The 18,414-nt window shown below is 40.7% G+C and overlaps 1 protein-coding gene across 4 annotated transcripts in view; it reads right to left on the reverse strand.

Annotated features, from left to right (window-relative positions):
* Positions 1-18,414, reverse strand: part of KCNMB3 (potassium calcium-activated channel subfamily M regulatory beta subunit 3) — a 35,779-nt gene that overhangs the window by 3,930 nt on the left and 13,435 nt on the right. For 2 of the 4 annotated variants that reach the window (XM_016185956.2, XM_060172000.1), the window contains 3 exons: positions 7,478-7,657; positions 5,288-5,486; positions 1,560-3,105 (listed from right to left, as the gene is read on the reverse strand). In XM_016185956.2, coding sequence (XP_016041442.1) covers positions 2,749-3,105; positions 5,288-5,486; positions 7,478-7,657 — 736 coding nt within the window. In that variant the 3' untranslated portion in view covers positions 1,560-2,748. Of the gene's footprint in view, positions 1-1,559; positions 3,106-5,287; positions 5,487-7,477; positions 8,557-18,414 lie in introns of those variants that run through there. The other 2 variants (XM_060171999.1, XM_016185960.2) reach the window with 2 other exon arrangements.

The raw sequence follows: 18,414 nt of genomic DNA on the forward strand, positions 1-18,414 counted from the left end.
ATAAAAATAATTACCAGTGTTGCTAAAAATCAAAATTTTAACACAATTTGTATCTTTAACATTAAGACTAAGAACATTTGAAGACCTGAAACTATTATCCCTTAATTAAAAGCCAATTTTTTTCTCTCCCTGTATGATGATATTAGAGAAATAATTATTACTTTATTAGAAAAAATAATATTAGAAAAATATTATAATTAGTTTAAATGGTAACTTCCTTTAAGCCTAAAGAATTATATGCTGGGGACAAGCGGTGGCACACCTGGCTAAGCACACATGTTATGTGTAGGGAGCAAGTTTGATCCCCTACTCCCCCCGCCTGCAGAGGGGAATTTTCATGAGCACTGAAGCAAGTCTGCAAGTGTCTATCTTTCTGTTATACTCTCTATCTCCCCCTTCCCTTCTCAATTTCTGTCCTATCAAATAAAAAAGAGAGAGAGAGAAAGGAAGGAAAAAATGGCTACTGGAAGCAGTGGATTCACAGCACTGGCATCAAGCCACAGTGATAACTCTCATAGTAAGAAAAAAAAAAAGCTTTTGTGTCATGCAGAAATTTATGTAGACACGCATATATGTGTGAAATGTCTTTGTATATGCAGGTGGACATTTTTCAAGTCAATTGAAGACAGAAAATTAATGTGAAGTTAGGCTAGAAGCAAACCACTTTTTCTTTCAGTCATTAGGAACCTTGCAAAAGGCAAATCAAAGCCTTACTTTAACTGGTAATGAGCATAGGTGTTGATAGTACTTCTAGACAATTTATACAAATATTGCTTAACTTTTGTTGATATTACAAATGGTTGCAGTGATTTTGAATTAACATTATACTCAATTAATTTTGTTCTCCAAGCCTAATACTTGCCTTTCCTGAGACTAACCAATCTGAATAGCGAGCTGTGATAATTGAGACTCATTAAGTTTCACAGTTTCATACCCTTGAAGATTTCATATCAGTGATTTTGAATTAGCTAGGAGAAAAAAATTGCCAAGAACTATACATTGTCAGATGATGTCAACCTTGCAAAGAAGTGGAATAGAGATAAGCCTTTCAATTAAGAAACCTACACCAGTCCAACTTGCAGATGATTTAATATGGATATGCACTGATGTTTGATTTTATCAAGGATGGGTAGGAGGGGGTTAGTGGTTTACAGTACAGTTGTTGACACATAGGTACAGCCTCTCATCTCCCCATGATAGGTGTCTAGGTGTCTACAGGACACTCTGCAAACAAACTGAGGTCCTTTCCCCCATCATACACCAGGACCCTAATGCCTCTCCATCCCCTCCTCTTCCTCTCTTCCCCAGAATCCTTTCTTTTGCTGCAATATAGCACACCCAGTCCAAGTTTTATTTTATGTTTTCCTTTACGGACCTTGTTTCTTAAATTCCACCTATGCATGAGATTGTTTGATACTGGTCCCTCTCTTTCTGCCTTATCTCATTCAACATGATACCTTCAAGTTCTGTCCAAGATATACAATAGAAGATTTTTATTACATTGTTGGAAAAATCATGACATTTTTCTTTTTATATATATATTTGTATTTATTATTGGATAGAGACAGAAATTGAGAGGGGAGGGAGACAGAAACCTGCAACCCTACTTCACCACTTGTGAAGCTTTCTCCATGTAGGTGGGGACCAAGGGCTTGAACCCAGGTCCTTGCATAATGTAATGTGTGCGCTTAACCAGGTACACCACCACCTGGCCCCAATCATGGCATTTCTGTGAAAAAAATATGCTATGACTTTTCCAACAACCCAACAGGAAAAACTGAAAGTTAATTTGAGGCACACTGGTTTTTAGAACAAACTTTTCAACTCATAGTCAGCATGATTAATCTGGAAAGCACTTGGGAGAGTCTTATGACAGTATTTAATAACCATGCTTGCTTCACTAAGGAATAGACACTTGTTGACTATCCTAGTGGGACTTTTTTATTTACAGTGCAGATTATAAGGTGAGTGTTGTGTTGCATTGCATCCAAGGAGACTTCTTCCTACTTCCTCACACATTTCTAACCATCTCTCCCATTCCACCAGAATGTGTACAGTATAAACTGAGCCTTCAGAAAGCATAATTAGCTAGAAAGACAAGACACTCCTGAAAGAAAAATTGCATGGTACATGGCAAGGTTAAATACAAATCACTCAGAATTTGGTGTATTTTCCAGATAATGGCTTTCCTTCTGAGTTGTAAGGTGAAATGGCATATCCACATTTTCTAAAATTCCTATAGTGAAAGAATTGTCCTTCACTTACCGTTTTTGAAAAATAAACGTTGTGTTCTGTGCATAAATGTTCTGAAAAATATTTTTTAAATGTATGTCTTGTGTCTATTACATATAATAAGACTGCTTGTTTGGTGCTCAGTAAATTCCCTCATCTTTTACTTCCACATTGAAAAACCCCTAACTAGAACTGTACCTAGATCAAGAACAACTATCTTAAGCTTTGGTCACAGGAGAGCAAAAAGCTTTTCCTTGACTCATGTGGAATGAGAGAAGAGGAAAGATGGGTGGGTTTGTGTGTATTTTGAGAACGAGTAGAGAACATACGAGAGACTTCAATAACGAACTATAGAAATGATCCCTGAAAGTATAATCTTGAGACTTTAGGTTGTCTTTCTTTTCCACATAAAATCTCATACTTAACTTTAATTGCTTCTACATGTTCAGTTTGTGTGCAGCCGTAATTGAGTCTTCGAAGACTAGGACATTAATTTGGCCACCATCTCAGGATTTCTCAGCTTCTTCCATTGTTTTTCTCCCCATTCCGTTGTCTGAGCTGATGGTGTTCAATGTGGGGTACTCTGCTACCTACCTCAGAGCTATATTTTTCACACAAGTGGGACAAGTACTGTGTTAATCTCACCATGCCAACAATCAGGGCTCCACCGAGCAGAGTCAGTGATGGCCAGAATAAACAGTGGAAGGTCACCATTAGGTCAGACTTTTTTATGAGAACAACATCTTCAGGGCGACCTGGACTGTAGAAGCATGGAAAGGGGGTCCCATTTTTGTGATCGAAGAACTTCTTTATGTCCAAAGCACTGCTGAGCAAATCATTCCTATCTTGGAGGCACGTGGGTGTGTAAAAGCACTAGGAATATGGAGGAGGAAGAAAGGTGAAGGCTCTGTCCTTGATATCAAGCACTTAAACAGTTTTAAATCTGAAGTAGCTTCACCACAAAATTATTAAGCGTTTCAATCTCAGAAGGTGATGAAACCTAGTACATAGTTCATGGCAAAGGAGTGGCAGGAGGGTAGAGTAGGATGGCCATTTCTAGCCACTGAGCAGGGATGTGGGGAGAAGTCCTTAGACTAGAGACATTGCAGATGGAGTCGGGAGGTGGCACAGTAGATAAAGTGTTGGACCCCCAAGCATAAGGTCGAGCTCTATACTCCACAATGCATGGGTCAAAGTGCTGCTCTGGCTCTCTGTCCCCTTCTCATAAATAAATATATGTTAAATGGGTAAATAAATAAGACGTTGCAAAATATCCAACTTTGTAAGGACCATCCTCCCCACATGCCAAAATTCTTAGTATCTTCTGGGACAGCAAACCAATGGAGACCCATTTGTCCAGTCACCAAATATTTTATTTATTTTACCAGAGCACTGCTTAGCTCTGGCTTGTGGTGCTGGGGATTGAATCTGGGACCTTTGGCATCTCAGTTATGAAAGTCTTTTTTGCATATTCTACCTCCCCAATTCCAGACGTCAAATATTTATTAAGCTCTGTCTATGAGCTTTCAATACCTATCAATGCCCCTGTTGTCTTTGTCTTCATCTATTATAAAGTCTAGAGGAGACACAGACAACACTTTTGCCCTAGGCCCAAGTGAGGGAGACCCTATCTGACCTTTGGTTCCTGGGACACAGAACCAGTGGAAAATAATGGGCTTCTATCAGTTGCTGATCTTTTTTCCAGAACCATGAGTTTATTACCTTATCTGCTAAGCACTTATGGCATTGTACGTAGGGCAACAAAATGTTTGAAACTTTACAAATAATTGCAAGTAGGGCCAACAAGATCATTCACATGGGTAGTGAGTGTGCTTGCTTTGTCATAGGCACAACTCACACTCTAGTCCAGCCCCCACCGTGTAATGAGAATAATAACAATTGCGGCTAAAATAGGACAGAAATCATCAGACGGAAATCTAAACACCAATTTGTAGAGCTGGGATAATTCCTGTACCTTATGTAGACTCCATTACCATTCCAAGAATGCTTTTAGCTATTTTTCTTCCCATCCTAGCTTGCTTGCTTTTTTTTTTTTAAGAAGGGAAGATACCATAACACCAAGGCTTCCTGCCTTCCCTCAGTGTGGTGGGAGCCATCAAACCTGGGTTCTGCACATGGCAAAGCAGCACGCCATCCAGGTGAGCTATTTCACTGGTCCCCAGTGAATACTTCGACAACAGGTGAATCAGAGCTGACCAGAAAAATAGCTTACTTGGATAATGAGCCACGTTCCCATGTGCATGCCCCAGGTTCAAGCCCAGCCCCCATCACACTGAAGGAAGTTTTGATGCTGTGGTCTTCTTCACTCTCTCTGCCTCTCTGCCTCCTTCAAGATAGATAGGTAGATAGATAGATAGATAGATAGGATAGGATAGATATAGGTAGAGGTATAGTAGATAGATGATAGAATAAATATAGAGGAATATTAGATGATAGGTAGATAGGTAGATAGACATAGATAAATAGGTGGGATAGATATAAAGAGAGTTATAAGAGATAGATTATAGGGGGTTGGGCAGTAGCACAGCGGGTTAAGCGCACATGGCGTGAAGCACAAGGACCAGTGTTAGGAAGCCAGTTCAAGCCCCTGGCTCCCCACTTGCGGGGGCGGGGGGGAGGTTGCTTCACAGGCGGTGAAGCAGGTCTGCAGGTGTCTGTCTTTCTCTCCCCCTCTGTCTTCTCCTCTCTCCATTTCTCTCTGTCCTATCCAACAACGAATGACATCAACGGCAACAATAATAACCACAACAAGGCTACAACAAGAGCAACAAAAAAGGGGGGGAAGAGATAGATTATAGATTCAATAGGTAGATATATAGGATAGGTAGAGGTAAAATGGATGATAGATCAGGTAGATGATAGATAGACAGGTAGGTAGGTACATACATACATACATACATACATTCTAGGTATTCACTAAAAGGAAACAGATTGACCCCTAGAAATGGCCATGGGTGTAGCACCTTTGGGAGAAAAGTCTGCCGAGGAAGAGAGAGTTTCTATCCTGCCAACTCCTCAGTGAAGTCAGCGTTACCTTGGAATTGATCTGGATGGCCTCTTCGTTGTAATATAGGAGAACTTTCTGGCCTGAATGGGTGAGGTTCACAAACACCTGGAGGCACAAGTCTGTGCCCTGCGCTCTGCAGTCAGCGCCGCAGGTGAAGGCACACTGCACCTGTTCCTCCAGCACGTGGGTCTGCACCATAGTGCAGTTCGACTCTTCCCTCTGAGTGCTTCAGGGTGAAAAAAAAATTAATGAATATTTAGTTCCTCATGTCTGGTTTTCACCTGCTTATTTATTTATTTATTTATTTATTTATTTGAGAGGAGAGAAAGAACCAGAGCATCACTTTGGCGCATGCAATACTAGGCATCAAACTTAGGACCTCAAGCTTGAGAGTCCAGTTCTTTATCCACTGAACCACCTCCCAGGCCGCTGCACAATTATTTTTACTGTGCATGTGAGAGAAGCCGGAGGGTTGCTTTGCAGTGCCAAGGGTTGAACCCAGAGCCTCACACATAAAATGTACTCTGCTGCAGAGTCACCACACTAGGCCCCGCCCCCAGGTCTTTAATTTCTATTGTGGTAAACTGCAGCATTTCTCTGTCGCAAACGTAGGGCCATTACAGACAGCACGTCATACTGGGAAACTTAGAGGACACTGAAACGGGTGAACAGAAGCAAGCTACCAAATTCTTTCTCTCTATTTTAGACTAGCTTTTTTTTTATTGCCCCCAGAGTTATCAATTTGACTCAGTTCCTGCACAACAAATATACTACTCCTAGTGGCCATTTCTCTCACCCCTTCTTCCCCTTTATTTGATAGGGCAGAGAGAAATTGAGAGGGAAGGGGGAGATAGAAAGTGAGAGAGAGGGAGTTGGGCGGTAGCGCAGCAGGTCAAGCGCACATGGGGCCTGCATAAGGATCCCGGTTCCAGCCCAGGCTCCCCACCTGCAGGGGAGTCACTTCACAGGAGGTGAAGCAGGTCTGCAGGTGTCTTTCTCTCCTCCTCTCTGTCCTAACAACGACAACAACAATAATAACTACAACAACAATAAAAAAAGGGCAACAAAAGGGAAAATAAATAAAATTTTTAAAAAACCTTTAAAAAAAGTGAGAGAGACACCTGCAAACCTAATTCACAACTTATGAAGCACCCTCCCTCCCCTGCAGGTGGGGAGTGGGGCTCGAACCTAGGTCCTTGTACATAGTAATGTGTGCGCTCAACCAGGTGCCCCACTACCTGGCTCCCCAAGTTCTCTCTTAATTCAGACCCTTCTGACACATTTCTCACCAGATCCACCTTTAGCTTGTAGTTTCCAAACTGCAGGATTATTTGTTTAAATAAATTTTAACAAATATTTGAACAAGAATTTTTTAAAATGTAGATTGTACAGCTTCAGAACCAGAGATGTAGGGATCTAAGTTGGGAACTAGGAATCTGTATTTTGATAGAACTTAAGTGTTTAGAGAAAATTACTTTGGGCAATCTTACCCTCCCTGATGCACACACATACACACACACACACTCAGAAGTCTTACCATCACTCATTCCTCATCATCTCAACATCATCCACTGTCTCGTCCTAAAAACCTGTGCCATCGGTACAGGTCCAGCTACGGGGCCCTTAGTCAGCATAGATGATGGGACTTCCAGTAACCAGGTACAATTCCTATACCACTCAACTCCAAAGAGACCAATGTTGATCATACACGGCGTCTCTGTACAAAACTTGACTTTTTTTTGGTTCTCAGAAAGTTCCTTCTGGTCATCCTTAAATTACACCTGTTCTTTTCTAAGTTCTTCAGAGAATTAAGCACAATGCCTGTGACAGAGGTTCCATGAGTATTGTCCTGAATTAAGTTTTGCTGGAAAGCGTTCTGTAAGAATTTGTACATGTAGTGCTTACATAGAATATCCTAGATGCTATGAGAATGATAGACAATGACTTTTTCCTATGAAGCCTTCGTGGTGGTCATGTAAAGAAAGAAAGGCCACATGTGGATGAGCTAAGAGAACAAGTCCCAGATACAGTAAGGAAAGAGGAAATGCATTCATGGGATGTCCAAGACTAGCTCGTGATATACCCCCAGCTCAGCTGAGTAATATGTTTATCTGCTACTGCCCTAAGGCACAAGAATTTAGCTGACCAAATGCTGAAGTCGGATGTTTCGAAAGGATTGTTTCCAAGTCTCACAGTACACTCTCAGAGCTCCCGTACCTGAGCATGAAAGGCTTTCCGAACAAGAAGAACATGAGGACAGAGAAGCCCATCATTGCAAAGCCCAGCAGCATGGCGCGGTCCTCTCCAGCACTGGACGGCAGTTTCGTGTGCACATCCTGAGAGCCTCCAGCATGTTGTTCTGTGTCTCTCTTCCTCTCAGAGGGGGAAAGGGCTGCCCTTGGAGGAAAATGGGGAGGAAATGGTTCAGTGAATTCAGAAGAAATGGGGTCTTTCACCAGCCTATGGGAAGCCGGAAAGATGACCCCAATTATTGCCCATTTGATGGCCATGAACAGGTCTGATACACAAATGAGATCACACATTCAGAATTGGGTGAAAAGGAGGCCTGGGAGATGGCTTAGCTACTGAAGTGTTGGGCTCTTGAGCATAAGGTCCTCAGTGTGATCTCCAATAATGTATATACACCACAATGATATTAGGGCAGAGATGACAGCATAATGGTTATGCAAAAGACTTTCATGCCTGAGGCTCTGAAGTCGGATTTAGTTCCCAGCACTACCATAAGCAAGAACTGAGCAGTGCTCTTATAAAAATTAAATAAATTGGGAGTTGGGCAGTAGCTTAGCAGGTTAAGCGCACATGGCACGAAGCGCAAGGACCTGCTTAAGAATCCGGGTTTGAGGGAGTCGGGCAGTAGTGCAGCCAGTTAAGTGCATGTGGCGCAAAGCTCAAGGACCAACATAAGGATCCCGGTTCAAGCCCCCGGCTCCCCACCTGCAGGGGAGTTGCTTCACAGGCAGTGAAGCAGGTCTGCAGGTGTCTTTCTCGCCTCCTCTCTGTCTTCCATTTCTCTCTATCCTATCCAACAACAACGACATCAATAACAACAACAACAAGGGCAACAAAAAGGAATAAATAAAATAAATATTTTTTTAAAAAAAGAATCCCGGTTCGAGCCCCCCCACACACACCTACAGGGGAGTCACTTCACAGGCGGTGAAGCAGGTCTGCAGGTGTCTGTCTTTCTCTCCTCCTCTCTATCTTCCCCTCCTCTCTCTATTTCTCTCTGTCCTGTCCAACAAAGACGACATCAATAACTACAACAATAAAACAACAAGGGCAACAAAAGGGAATAAATAAATATAAAAAATTAAATTAATTAATAATAATATATAATGCTCTATTCTCTCTACATCATTAATGAAAAAAACTTTAAAAATTTGGTGAAAGTCCACAGAACTAAAAGATGTGTTGTAATTTTTAAATCTCTTTTTTATTAATATTTTTTTTTATTTATTGAATAGAGACAGAAATAAATTAAAAGGGAGGGGGCCAGGTGGTAGGTCACTGGGTTAAGCACACATGGTGTGAAGTACAAGGACTAGCATAAGGATCCCGGTTCGAGCCCCCAATTCCCTACCTGCAGGAGGGTCGCTTTACAAGTGGTGAAGCAGGTCTGCAGGTGTCTTTCTCTCCCTCTCTATGTCTTCCTTTCCTCTCTCAGTTTATCTCTGTCCTATCCAACAACAATAGCTATAACAAAAACAACAGCAACAAGGACAACAAAATGGGAAAAATGGCCTCCAGGAGCAGTGGATGTGTAGTGCAGGCACTGAGCCCCAGTGATAACCCTAGAGGCTAAAAAATGAATAAATGAAATTTTTTTAAAAAAATTAAAAGGGAAAAGGAGATAGACACATGCAGCACTATTTCACCCACCATTCAGGAAGATTTCCCACTGCAGGTAGGGGGCTTGAAACCAGGTCCTTGTGCATTGTAGTATGTGCACTCAGCCAGGTGTGTCACCTCCCAGCCCTGTTATAATTCTCTTAACCGAACAGAAAGTAGTGCCTGGTGGTAGTCTTTAGAGATCTGTTTAATGATGAGTAGTCATCACCTATTTCATGTAAGCATCAGGTAGTTACTAACCTCTCAGGATAATGAAGGCTTCCCCACTTCCCTCTCGTCTGTTCACAGCTCTGCACGATCACCCCGACATCTCTTTGCCTTAACTTTCTGCTCTGAGACAGCAAAGGATGTGACCAGTTCTTGCACAATGGGGTCAGGTGAAAATGAAGGTCATGACAGGTGCCCTGCACAGTTGTTGTGCATAGATACATTTTACTCAACCATCTCTGCATTTCTTTTTAAGATCTATGTATGTTCTAGATTAGGAGATGGGGAACCAGAGCATCACTGTGGCACAGCAGGGCTGAAGATCAAACCCAGAGCGTCAGAAGTATGATTCTGGCACTACCCACTGAACCATTTCTGAGCTGCATTGTGTGTGTGAGTGTGTGCATGTGTGCGTGCGTGCATGTGCATGTGTGTGTGTGTGTTTAGTGTGGGGTTAATTGCTAACATTTTTTTCTTTCTCTTTTTTTTATAGAGACAAAATTTGAAAGGGAAAGGGGGCATAAAGAAGTGGGGAGAGGAAGAGAGACAGAGAGAAAGAGAGACCTGTACCACTGCTTCACCCCCTGCAGATGGAGGTGAGGCCAGGGGCTTGAAGCTGGGTCTTTGTACTTTGTATTGGGTATACCAGTGCCCATCCCCCAATAGCTAGTACTTTAAAAATAAAACTTTTTTATAAAAATGTATATTTCTCACCAAATAAATAAATAAAAATACTCATTCCTGCTTAGGAGCTATGGGCCACAGTGGGAAGCAGTTTACCCCTCAGTGTATCACAGCTCCACCACTTCCAGCTCAGTGTCATTTCAGTCCCAGAGGTATTTCCATTTTTAAGAGGCCTAACAAAATCTTAGTCAAACAAATGCAGCTCTCATGGTAGAAACTCAGATTCCATCAAGCTATGCAAAAGGTTAGTATATTTTGAAGCCAAACAAAAACCTTAGACAGAGGATTTGCCCTTTGTTTCCTTCCAAAAGAATATTCATAGTTGATTGCACATGCTTGCCCCTTTCTTCCCTAACTCCCTTGCACCCTGACAACATATTTAATCCATCCTATAGTTGAAAGATTGGGGGCAGGTGCAGGGGGAACCTGGGTGGTGGTGCACCTCATTAAGCACACATGTTACCATGCACAAGGACTTGGTTTTGAGACCCGGGGAGGAAGCTTCATGAACAGTGAAAAAGATACTGCAGGTATCTCTCTGTCCCTGCCCCCTCCCCTCTCAATTTTTCTCTGTCCTATCAATAAACAGAAAAAGAAAAAAGAGTGGGGAGAATGGCTGCCAGGAGCAGTAGCATTGAGCCTCAGCGATACTCCTGGTGGCAATAATAATAATAATAAAAAGTAGAATAAAAAGAGAGAGAAAAGGAGAGAGACAGACAGACAGACAGACCTGAGACAGATTTGTCTCTGAGTTTCCTAGCAGCCCAAGCAATGAAGGGAACAAAACCAGACTCAAGGTGCCTGAAATGAAGGCAGTCAAACCAGGGTGGTTGAGGAGCTTGTACTTGGAGAACCAGAAGCATTGAGCTCCAGAGAAAGCAGCACAAAGTCAGTACTAGTTTCGAGAGTCAAGGACCTGGTTTGAGCATGGTAAGTCTTCTTGGATAATTTACTCACCTGCAGTCTTCCCCACATTGGAGAGTGATCAAGGAGTAAATTTTCATAATTGTGACTATATATTTTATGATTCAGCAACAAATATGACCATAGATTATTTTGAAAGATTTTTAATACTAAAGTAAGGTCAGAAAACTCTGTAACTGTCCAATACCCAACTCCCTGCATTTCCCCTCATGTTCTACAGTTGGACCTCAGTTGCTTTACATTGGAAGGTGATCTGGTTGCTTTCTGTGAAGACAGTGGGTTCTTCTGTGATATCTCCAGCATCCCTGACACTAAATGTGCCCAGTATTAGTGGATGGGACACAAAACTGGTGTAACCTAATTCTGATTGGAATTAGAAATGAAACAAAACTGTCTTCTACTATTTCCATTCTCTTTGTGCCAAGGTCTTATGAAAAAAAACTGACAGCCTCATAGACTTGTAAGTGCATGCAGAAGACCTGCAGCTGTGATTAAGTTGTGAAGAGGTTATGTAATGCGGAAGGATAATGCAAAAGGATTATTTAAAATGAGTACAAAGATGGGCTGGGCAGTGGTGTACCTGGTTGAACACACACAACACAACATTCAAGGGCCTGGGTTCAAGTCCCCAGCTGCCACCTGCAGTGGGGAAAGCTTCACTAGTGCTACAGGTGTCTCTTTTTTCTCTCTTTACCTCCCCTTCTTCCTCTCAATTTCTCTCTGCCCTATCAAATAAATGAATGAACAAATAGATAATATAACAAAAATAAATGTTAAAAAATAGAGTACACATAAACAGTCTTATTACTGTAGTACTTATAGGCTTGTTTCAGTAGCATGTTGGCTAGACAATCCTGTAAGAGCAAACAAACAAAAGGTCTGGCCAAATCTTTCAGACTGCCCTCTCTATGTGAAATGTATTTTTCTTTTCTCTTTTTAAAAAAAACATTTTTAGCTGCCTTTCTTTTAATTTTATTATGATAAAGACAGAGAGAAATAGGTAGAGGGAGAGAGAGAGAGAGAGAAAGCAATATACCCGCAGCCTATTCCACCACTTGTGTGGGGACTGGGGACTCAAACCAGTGAACTGTGTGCTTTATTGGCTGTACCACCTCCTGGATCCTATTTCTTTCTTTTTTTTTATTTTTTTCTATTTATTTATTTTCTCTTTTGTTGTTTCCTTGTTTTGCCCTTGTTGTTGTTATTGATGTCGTCGTTGTTGGATAGGACAGAGAGAAATGGAGAGAAGAGGGGACGACAGAGAGGGTGAGAGAAAGACAGACACCTTCAGACCTGCTTCACCACCTGTGAAGCGACTCCCCTGCAGGTGGGGAGCCGGGGCATCGAACTGGCTTCTTCACGCTGGTCCTTGCACTTCATGCCTTGTGCGCTTAACCTGCTGCGCTACCACCAGACTCCCCTGGCTCCTCTTTCTAAGCCAGAGCACTGCTCAGCTCTGTCTTATGATGGTTCTGGGGTTTGAACCTGGGACTTTGGAGCCTTAGGCATAAAAGTCTTCTTGCATAACCATTACGCTATCACCCCAACTCTACTCTGGTCAAAACTTTTAAAATGAGTTAGAAATACTCAAAGGAGCAAATTTATGTAAAAGTAAAATTCAGGGAAGAAAAACGGAAAATGACAATGTCCCCTGAGATTCTGTAACCTTAAGGTGAACCCCAAGAGAGTTTGTAGTCTGATCCACAACCTGGGAAATCCCAAAATCCCACGTGGAGAATTGCATTTAATATTGTTGCAAGTAGCTAAGGTCCTCTGGCACCTGGCTGAAACAAAGCCCTTACTTCTCTGGATGAGCTTATCTATAAACTTTCACGTTTGTTCTTTCATTCTAAAATCATAAAATACACAATCTTGGTCTGTGAGTGAGAAAAAAAAAATACAGAAGAATCTGACCCACAAAATAAAACTTCATCTATTTTGGCATTATATAAAAATGTATCCATAATACATTTAAAGGAAAGATCAAAGGAACAGAAAAAGCAAAAGACTCTACAGTATAACCAAGCTAATATATTTTTTAAATCAAATGAAGTCTCCAGAAATTAAAAAGCAAACAAATAGAAATAAGACTCAATGAAAGGTTTCATGATACGATGGACATATAGCTGGTAATCAGAGAGATGGATTTATAAATACCTTGTAATTTTTTTATCACATGCAGCTCTTCATGTATGCACTCCCAGGAAACCTTTTCCATTTTTTTTATTTTTATTTTATTTATTTATTACCTTTTGTTGCCCTTGTTTTATTGTCGTAGTTATTATTGTTGTTGTCGTTGTTGGATAGGACAGAGAGAAATGGAGAGAGGAGGGGAAGACAGAGAGGGGGAGAGAAAGATAGACACCTGCAGACCTGCTTCACTGCCTGTGAAGTGACTCCCCTGCAGGTGGGGAGCCGGGGTTTGAACAGGGATCCTTATGCCGGTCCTTGTGCTTTGCGCCACCTGCACTTAACCCGCTGCACTACAGCCCGACTCCCATCCATTTTTTTTTATCTTGAGAGAAAGAGATGCACCACAATACTGTTCTCCCATCTGTGACAATTTTACTGGTGCTGTGTTATGCCCAAGTAGTGTTGGGGCTTGAACCCAGGGCCTCATATGTGCTATATGAGGTGAGTTGTCCCCCTGGCCCTCCCGCAGTAGATTACATTAATGGAAAATATTTAAGAGCATGGAAGAAGAGCCAAAGAGCTAACTCAGGCTGTCGGAGCAGAGAGTTTACATGCTGAGACGCGCATAAGTTGCAGGCTTAGTTCCTGTCTGAGCAGAGAGTTTGCATGCTGAGACGCGCATAAGTTGCAGGCTTAGTTCCTGTCGGAGCAGAGAGTTTACATGCTGAGACATGCATAAGTTGCAGGCTTAGTTCCTGTCTGAGCAGAGAGTTTACATGCTGAGACGCGCATAAGTTGCAGGCTTAGTTCCTGGCACCTCTTTATGCCAGAGCTGAGCAGTACTCTGGTCTCTTTCTTTTTCTCATAGTTAACAATTTTTTGGAGTAGAAGATTTTATATATATATATAATATATAATATATAATATATAATATATAATATATAATATATAATATATAATATATAATATATAATATATAATATATAATATATAATATATAATATATAATATATAATATATAATATATAATATATAATATAATATATAATATATAATATATAATATATAATATATAATATATAATATATAATATAATATATAATATATAATATATAATATATAATATATAATATAATGTATAATGTATAATATATAATATATAATATATAATATATACATAACATATATATAAGATATATATAATATATATCACTGCTCAGTTCAGACTTATGGTGGTGCAGGCAATTGAAGTGGGACTTTGGAGCCTCAGGCATGCTACCTACCCCCACCCAGGAAGATATAAAATTCTAACCTAACATCTATTCAGAATTCCAGAAAACAAGAGGAGAGACAAATCATAGGCAAGGTTTTTAAGAGATAACACAATTGCAGAACTGATGAAGACCCACTTCACAGATTCTAGAGACCCCATGAGATTATAATAAAAGGAAATTCACACAAAGACACAACAAAGAAACCTTGCAAAAAAAAGAAAACACACACACACACACAAGGAATTCTTTAAAAGGAGATGGAGAAAAGAACAGATTAATTTCAAATAATTAATAATTAGTGAAAACTTACTTCTCTAGATTAAGAATGGAAGAAACCCATAAAGAATTTTGGTCCATGCTCCCAGAGGGATAAATAGTAGGGAAGCTTCCAATGGAGGGGATGGATACAGAACTCTGGTGGTAGGAATTATATGGAATTGTACTCCTCTTATCCTATAGTCTTGTCAATCATTATTAAATTAATAATTAACTAAATCAGTTATAATTTTAAAAGACAGGAATGTAGTCAATATGCTGGCTGTGACCACAGGATTCTATATCTAGCAAAAACTCCAAGGATAAGTAAGAAATAAAGACATTTCAAACATACACAAAGCCATGTTTACTATCAATAGCTCCTCACTAAAAAAAAAAAAAAAAAAAAAGTAAAGTACTCGCTATGGCAGAGACAACACAACTCCACAAGAAGCACTGATATTCAGCCAGATGTGAAGAGGAATTATTGGAATAAATGAGTGAAAATAGTAATCCTACAAATATATATATAAATATACATATTTATATATATAAGTATATATATATATATATATATATTTTTTTTTTTTACCACAGCACTGCTCAACACTGACTTATATGTAGAGGATTGAACCTGGGACTTTAGAGCCTCAGGCATGAGAGTCTTTGCAGAAGAGACTTTGCTCTTTTTTTTTTTTTTTTTTTGCCTCCAGGGTTATCTCTGGGGCTCTGTGCCTGCACTGCGAATGCAGAGAGAAATTGAGAGGGGAGGGGAAAATAAAGAGGAAGAGAGAAATATAGACACCTGTAGACCTGCTTCACTGCTTGTGAAGCCAGACCCCTCCCGCATCCCTCCACCTGCAGGTGGGGAGCCAGAGGCTCCAACCAGGATATTTGCATAGGTCCTTACGCTTCTACTATGTGTACTTAACCCAGCATGCCACCGCCCGACCCCCGACCATTAGGCTGTCTACCTCTTTTTTCTTGTTATTTCTTGTGGAGTAAAAAGAAAAGGTAAACATAGGATAAGAATATGTAATTTAGAAGGTCGGGCGGTAGCGCAGCGGGTTAAGCACACATGGCACCAAGCTGCAAGGACCAGAGTAAGAATACGGTTCGAGCCCCGGCTCCCCACCTGCGGGGGGCGGGCTTCACAAATGGTGAGGCAGGTCTGCAGGGGTCTTTCTCTCACCCTCTTTGTCTCCCCTCCTCTCTTAAGTTCTCTCTGCCCTATCCAACAACAACATCAATGGCAACAATAACAATAATGACAAGGGCAACAAAATAGGGAAAAAAATGGCCTTCAGGAGCAGTGGATTCGTGGTGCAGGCACCAACCCCCAGCGATAACCCTGGAGGCAAAAAAAAAAAAATGTAATTTAAAGGGGTGGCTTTCTTAGTGGTTTTGAAATATCTGGTATTTTTCCAGGGGAAGATAAAGACAGTGATTGATTTTCTTTTGATAACTTTAAAGTGGCAAAGTAAAATGTCTGTGGTATCTACTAAAAGTATAGATGGTATAATTTCCAGACTACTAGAGGGAAAGTGAATGAAAGAGAAGGAAAATAAATCCAGAAGAAAGCAAGAAAAGACTCAGAGAAAAAGACAAGAAGCCAGAAGTCACAAAAATATGGCAAGAGTAAATTCGAATATATCAGTAATGACAATCAATCTAAATTGGTTAAATTATATAGTTAAAAGGTATACTTTAAATTAGCTATAGCTATTTTTTTTTATAAATGATACAACTGAAATACAGATATGAAAGGTTGACATTTATCAGGCAAAATGGTCTGGGAGATGGTGCAGTGGATAAAGCATTGGACTCTCAATCATTTATCAGGCAAAGTCTAAAGAAAGGAAACTCACATGAAACCTAAAACTACAAAGCTTTATTAGAAAAAGGTTGTACCTCCCAGACCTTAAACTATATTATAAAGCCATCATCATCAAAACAGCATGGTACTGGAACAAAAATAGGCACACAGACCAGTGGAACAGAATTGAAAGCCCAGAAATAAATCCCACACCTATGGACATCTAATCTTTGATAAGGGGGCCCAAAGGATTAAATGGAAAAAGGAGGCTCTCTTCAATAAATGGTGCTGGGAAAACTGGGTTGAAACTTGCAGAAGAATGAAATTGAACCACTTTATCTCACCAGAAACAAAAATCAACTCCAAATGGATCAAAGACCTAGATGTCAGACCAGAAACAATCAAATACTTAGAGGAAAACATTGGTAAAACAGTTTCCCACCTACACCTCAAGGACATCTTTGATGAATCGAACCCAATTGCAAGGAAGACTAAAGCAGAAACAAACCAATGGGACTACATCAAATTGAAAAGCTTCTGCACATCCAAAGAAACTATTAAACAAACAAAGAGACCCCTCACAGAATGGGAGAAGATCTTCACACGCCAGACATCAGACAAGAAACTAATCACCAAAATATATAAAGAGCTCAGCAAACTTAGCAACAAAAAAGCAAATGACCCCATCCAAAAATAGGCAGAGGATATGAACAAAACATTCACCTCAGAGGAGATCCAAAAGGCTAACAAACATATGAAAAACTGCTCTAGGTCACTGATTGTCAGAGAAATGCAAATTAAGACAACACTAAGATACCACCTCACTCCTGTAAGAATGGCATACATCAAAAAGGACAGCAGCAACAAATGCTGGAGAGGATGTGGGGACAGAGGAACCCTTTTACATTGCTGGTGGGAATGTAAATTGGTACAGCCTCTGTGGAGAGCAGTCTGGAAAACTCTCACAAGGCTAGACATGGACCTTCCATATGATCCAGTAATTCCTCTCCTGGGGTTATACCCCAAGGACTCCATAATACCCAACCAAAAAGAGGTGTGTACTCCTATGTTCATAGCAGCACAATTCATAATAGCTAAAACCTGGAAGCAACCCAGGTGCCCAACACCAGATGAGTGGCTGAGAAAGCTGTGGTATATATACACAATGGAATACTATGCAGCTATCAAGAACAATGAACCCACCTTCTCTGACCCATCTTGGACAGAGCTAGAAGGAATTATGTTAAGTGAACTAAGTCAGAAAGATAAAGATGAGTATGGGTTGATCCCACTCATCAACAGAAGTTGAGTAAGAAGATCTGAAAGGGAAACTAAAAGCAGGACCTGATCAAATTGTAAGTAGGGCACCAAAGTAAAAACCCTGTGGTGAGGGGTAGACATGCAGCTTCCTGGGCCAGTGGGGGGTGGGAGTGGGTGGGAGGGATGGGCCACAGTCTTTTGGTGGTGGGAATGTACACTCCTAGCAAAATGTAGACATATAAATCAGTAGTTAATTAATATGAGGGGGAAAATCAGTTGTATGTCTCAAAGTTTCTCAAAACACAAACTGAATCTTTTTAATATATAGGCTGTGTATTTGATATGCAGACTCTCTCAAAAGCCTAGACCAAGTAGATCAGAAGCATCCAATAGCACAGCTATATACAAGATACTGGATACTGTACAGCAAACCCTAACAAAAGGACTTTTCAAAGTTAACCCAATTACCAAATAATGTGATGATAACATTAACTATCGATAGTCTTTTTGAACCCTAAGACAGCAGGAACCTCACATCTCCACTATAGAGCCCCTACTTCCCCCAGTCCTGGAACCCTTGGATAGGGCCCACTTTCCCGTATGCCTCTCCTAATCCATACCAAATAATATTGCATCCACCGATCACAACCTAACCAACGCAACGATTGCCACCTCAACATGCTTCACCTCAGACTGTGTCCAGAGACTTCACATGTGGAATGACAACCCTT

This window comes from Erinaceus europaeus, chromosome 14, assembly GCF_950295315.1.
Source record: "Erinaceus europaeus chromosome 14, mEriEur2.1, whole genome shotgun sequence".
Lineage (NCBI taxonomy): Eukaryota > Metazoa > Chordata > Mammalia > Eulipotyphla > Erinaceidae > Erinaceus > Erinaceus europaeus.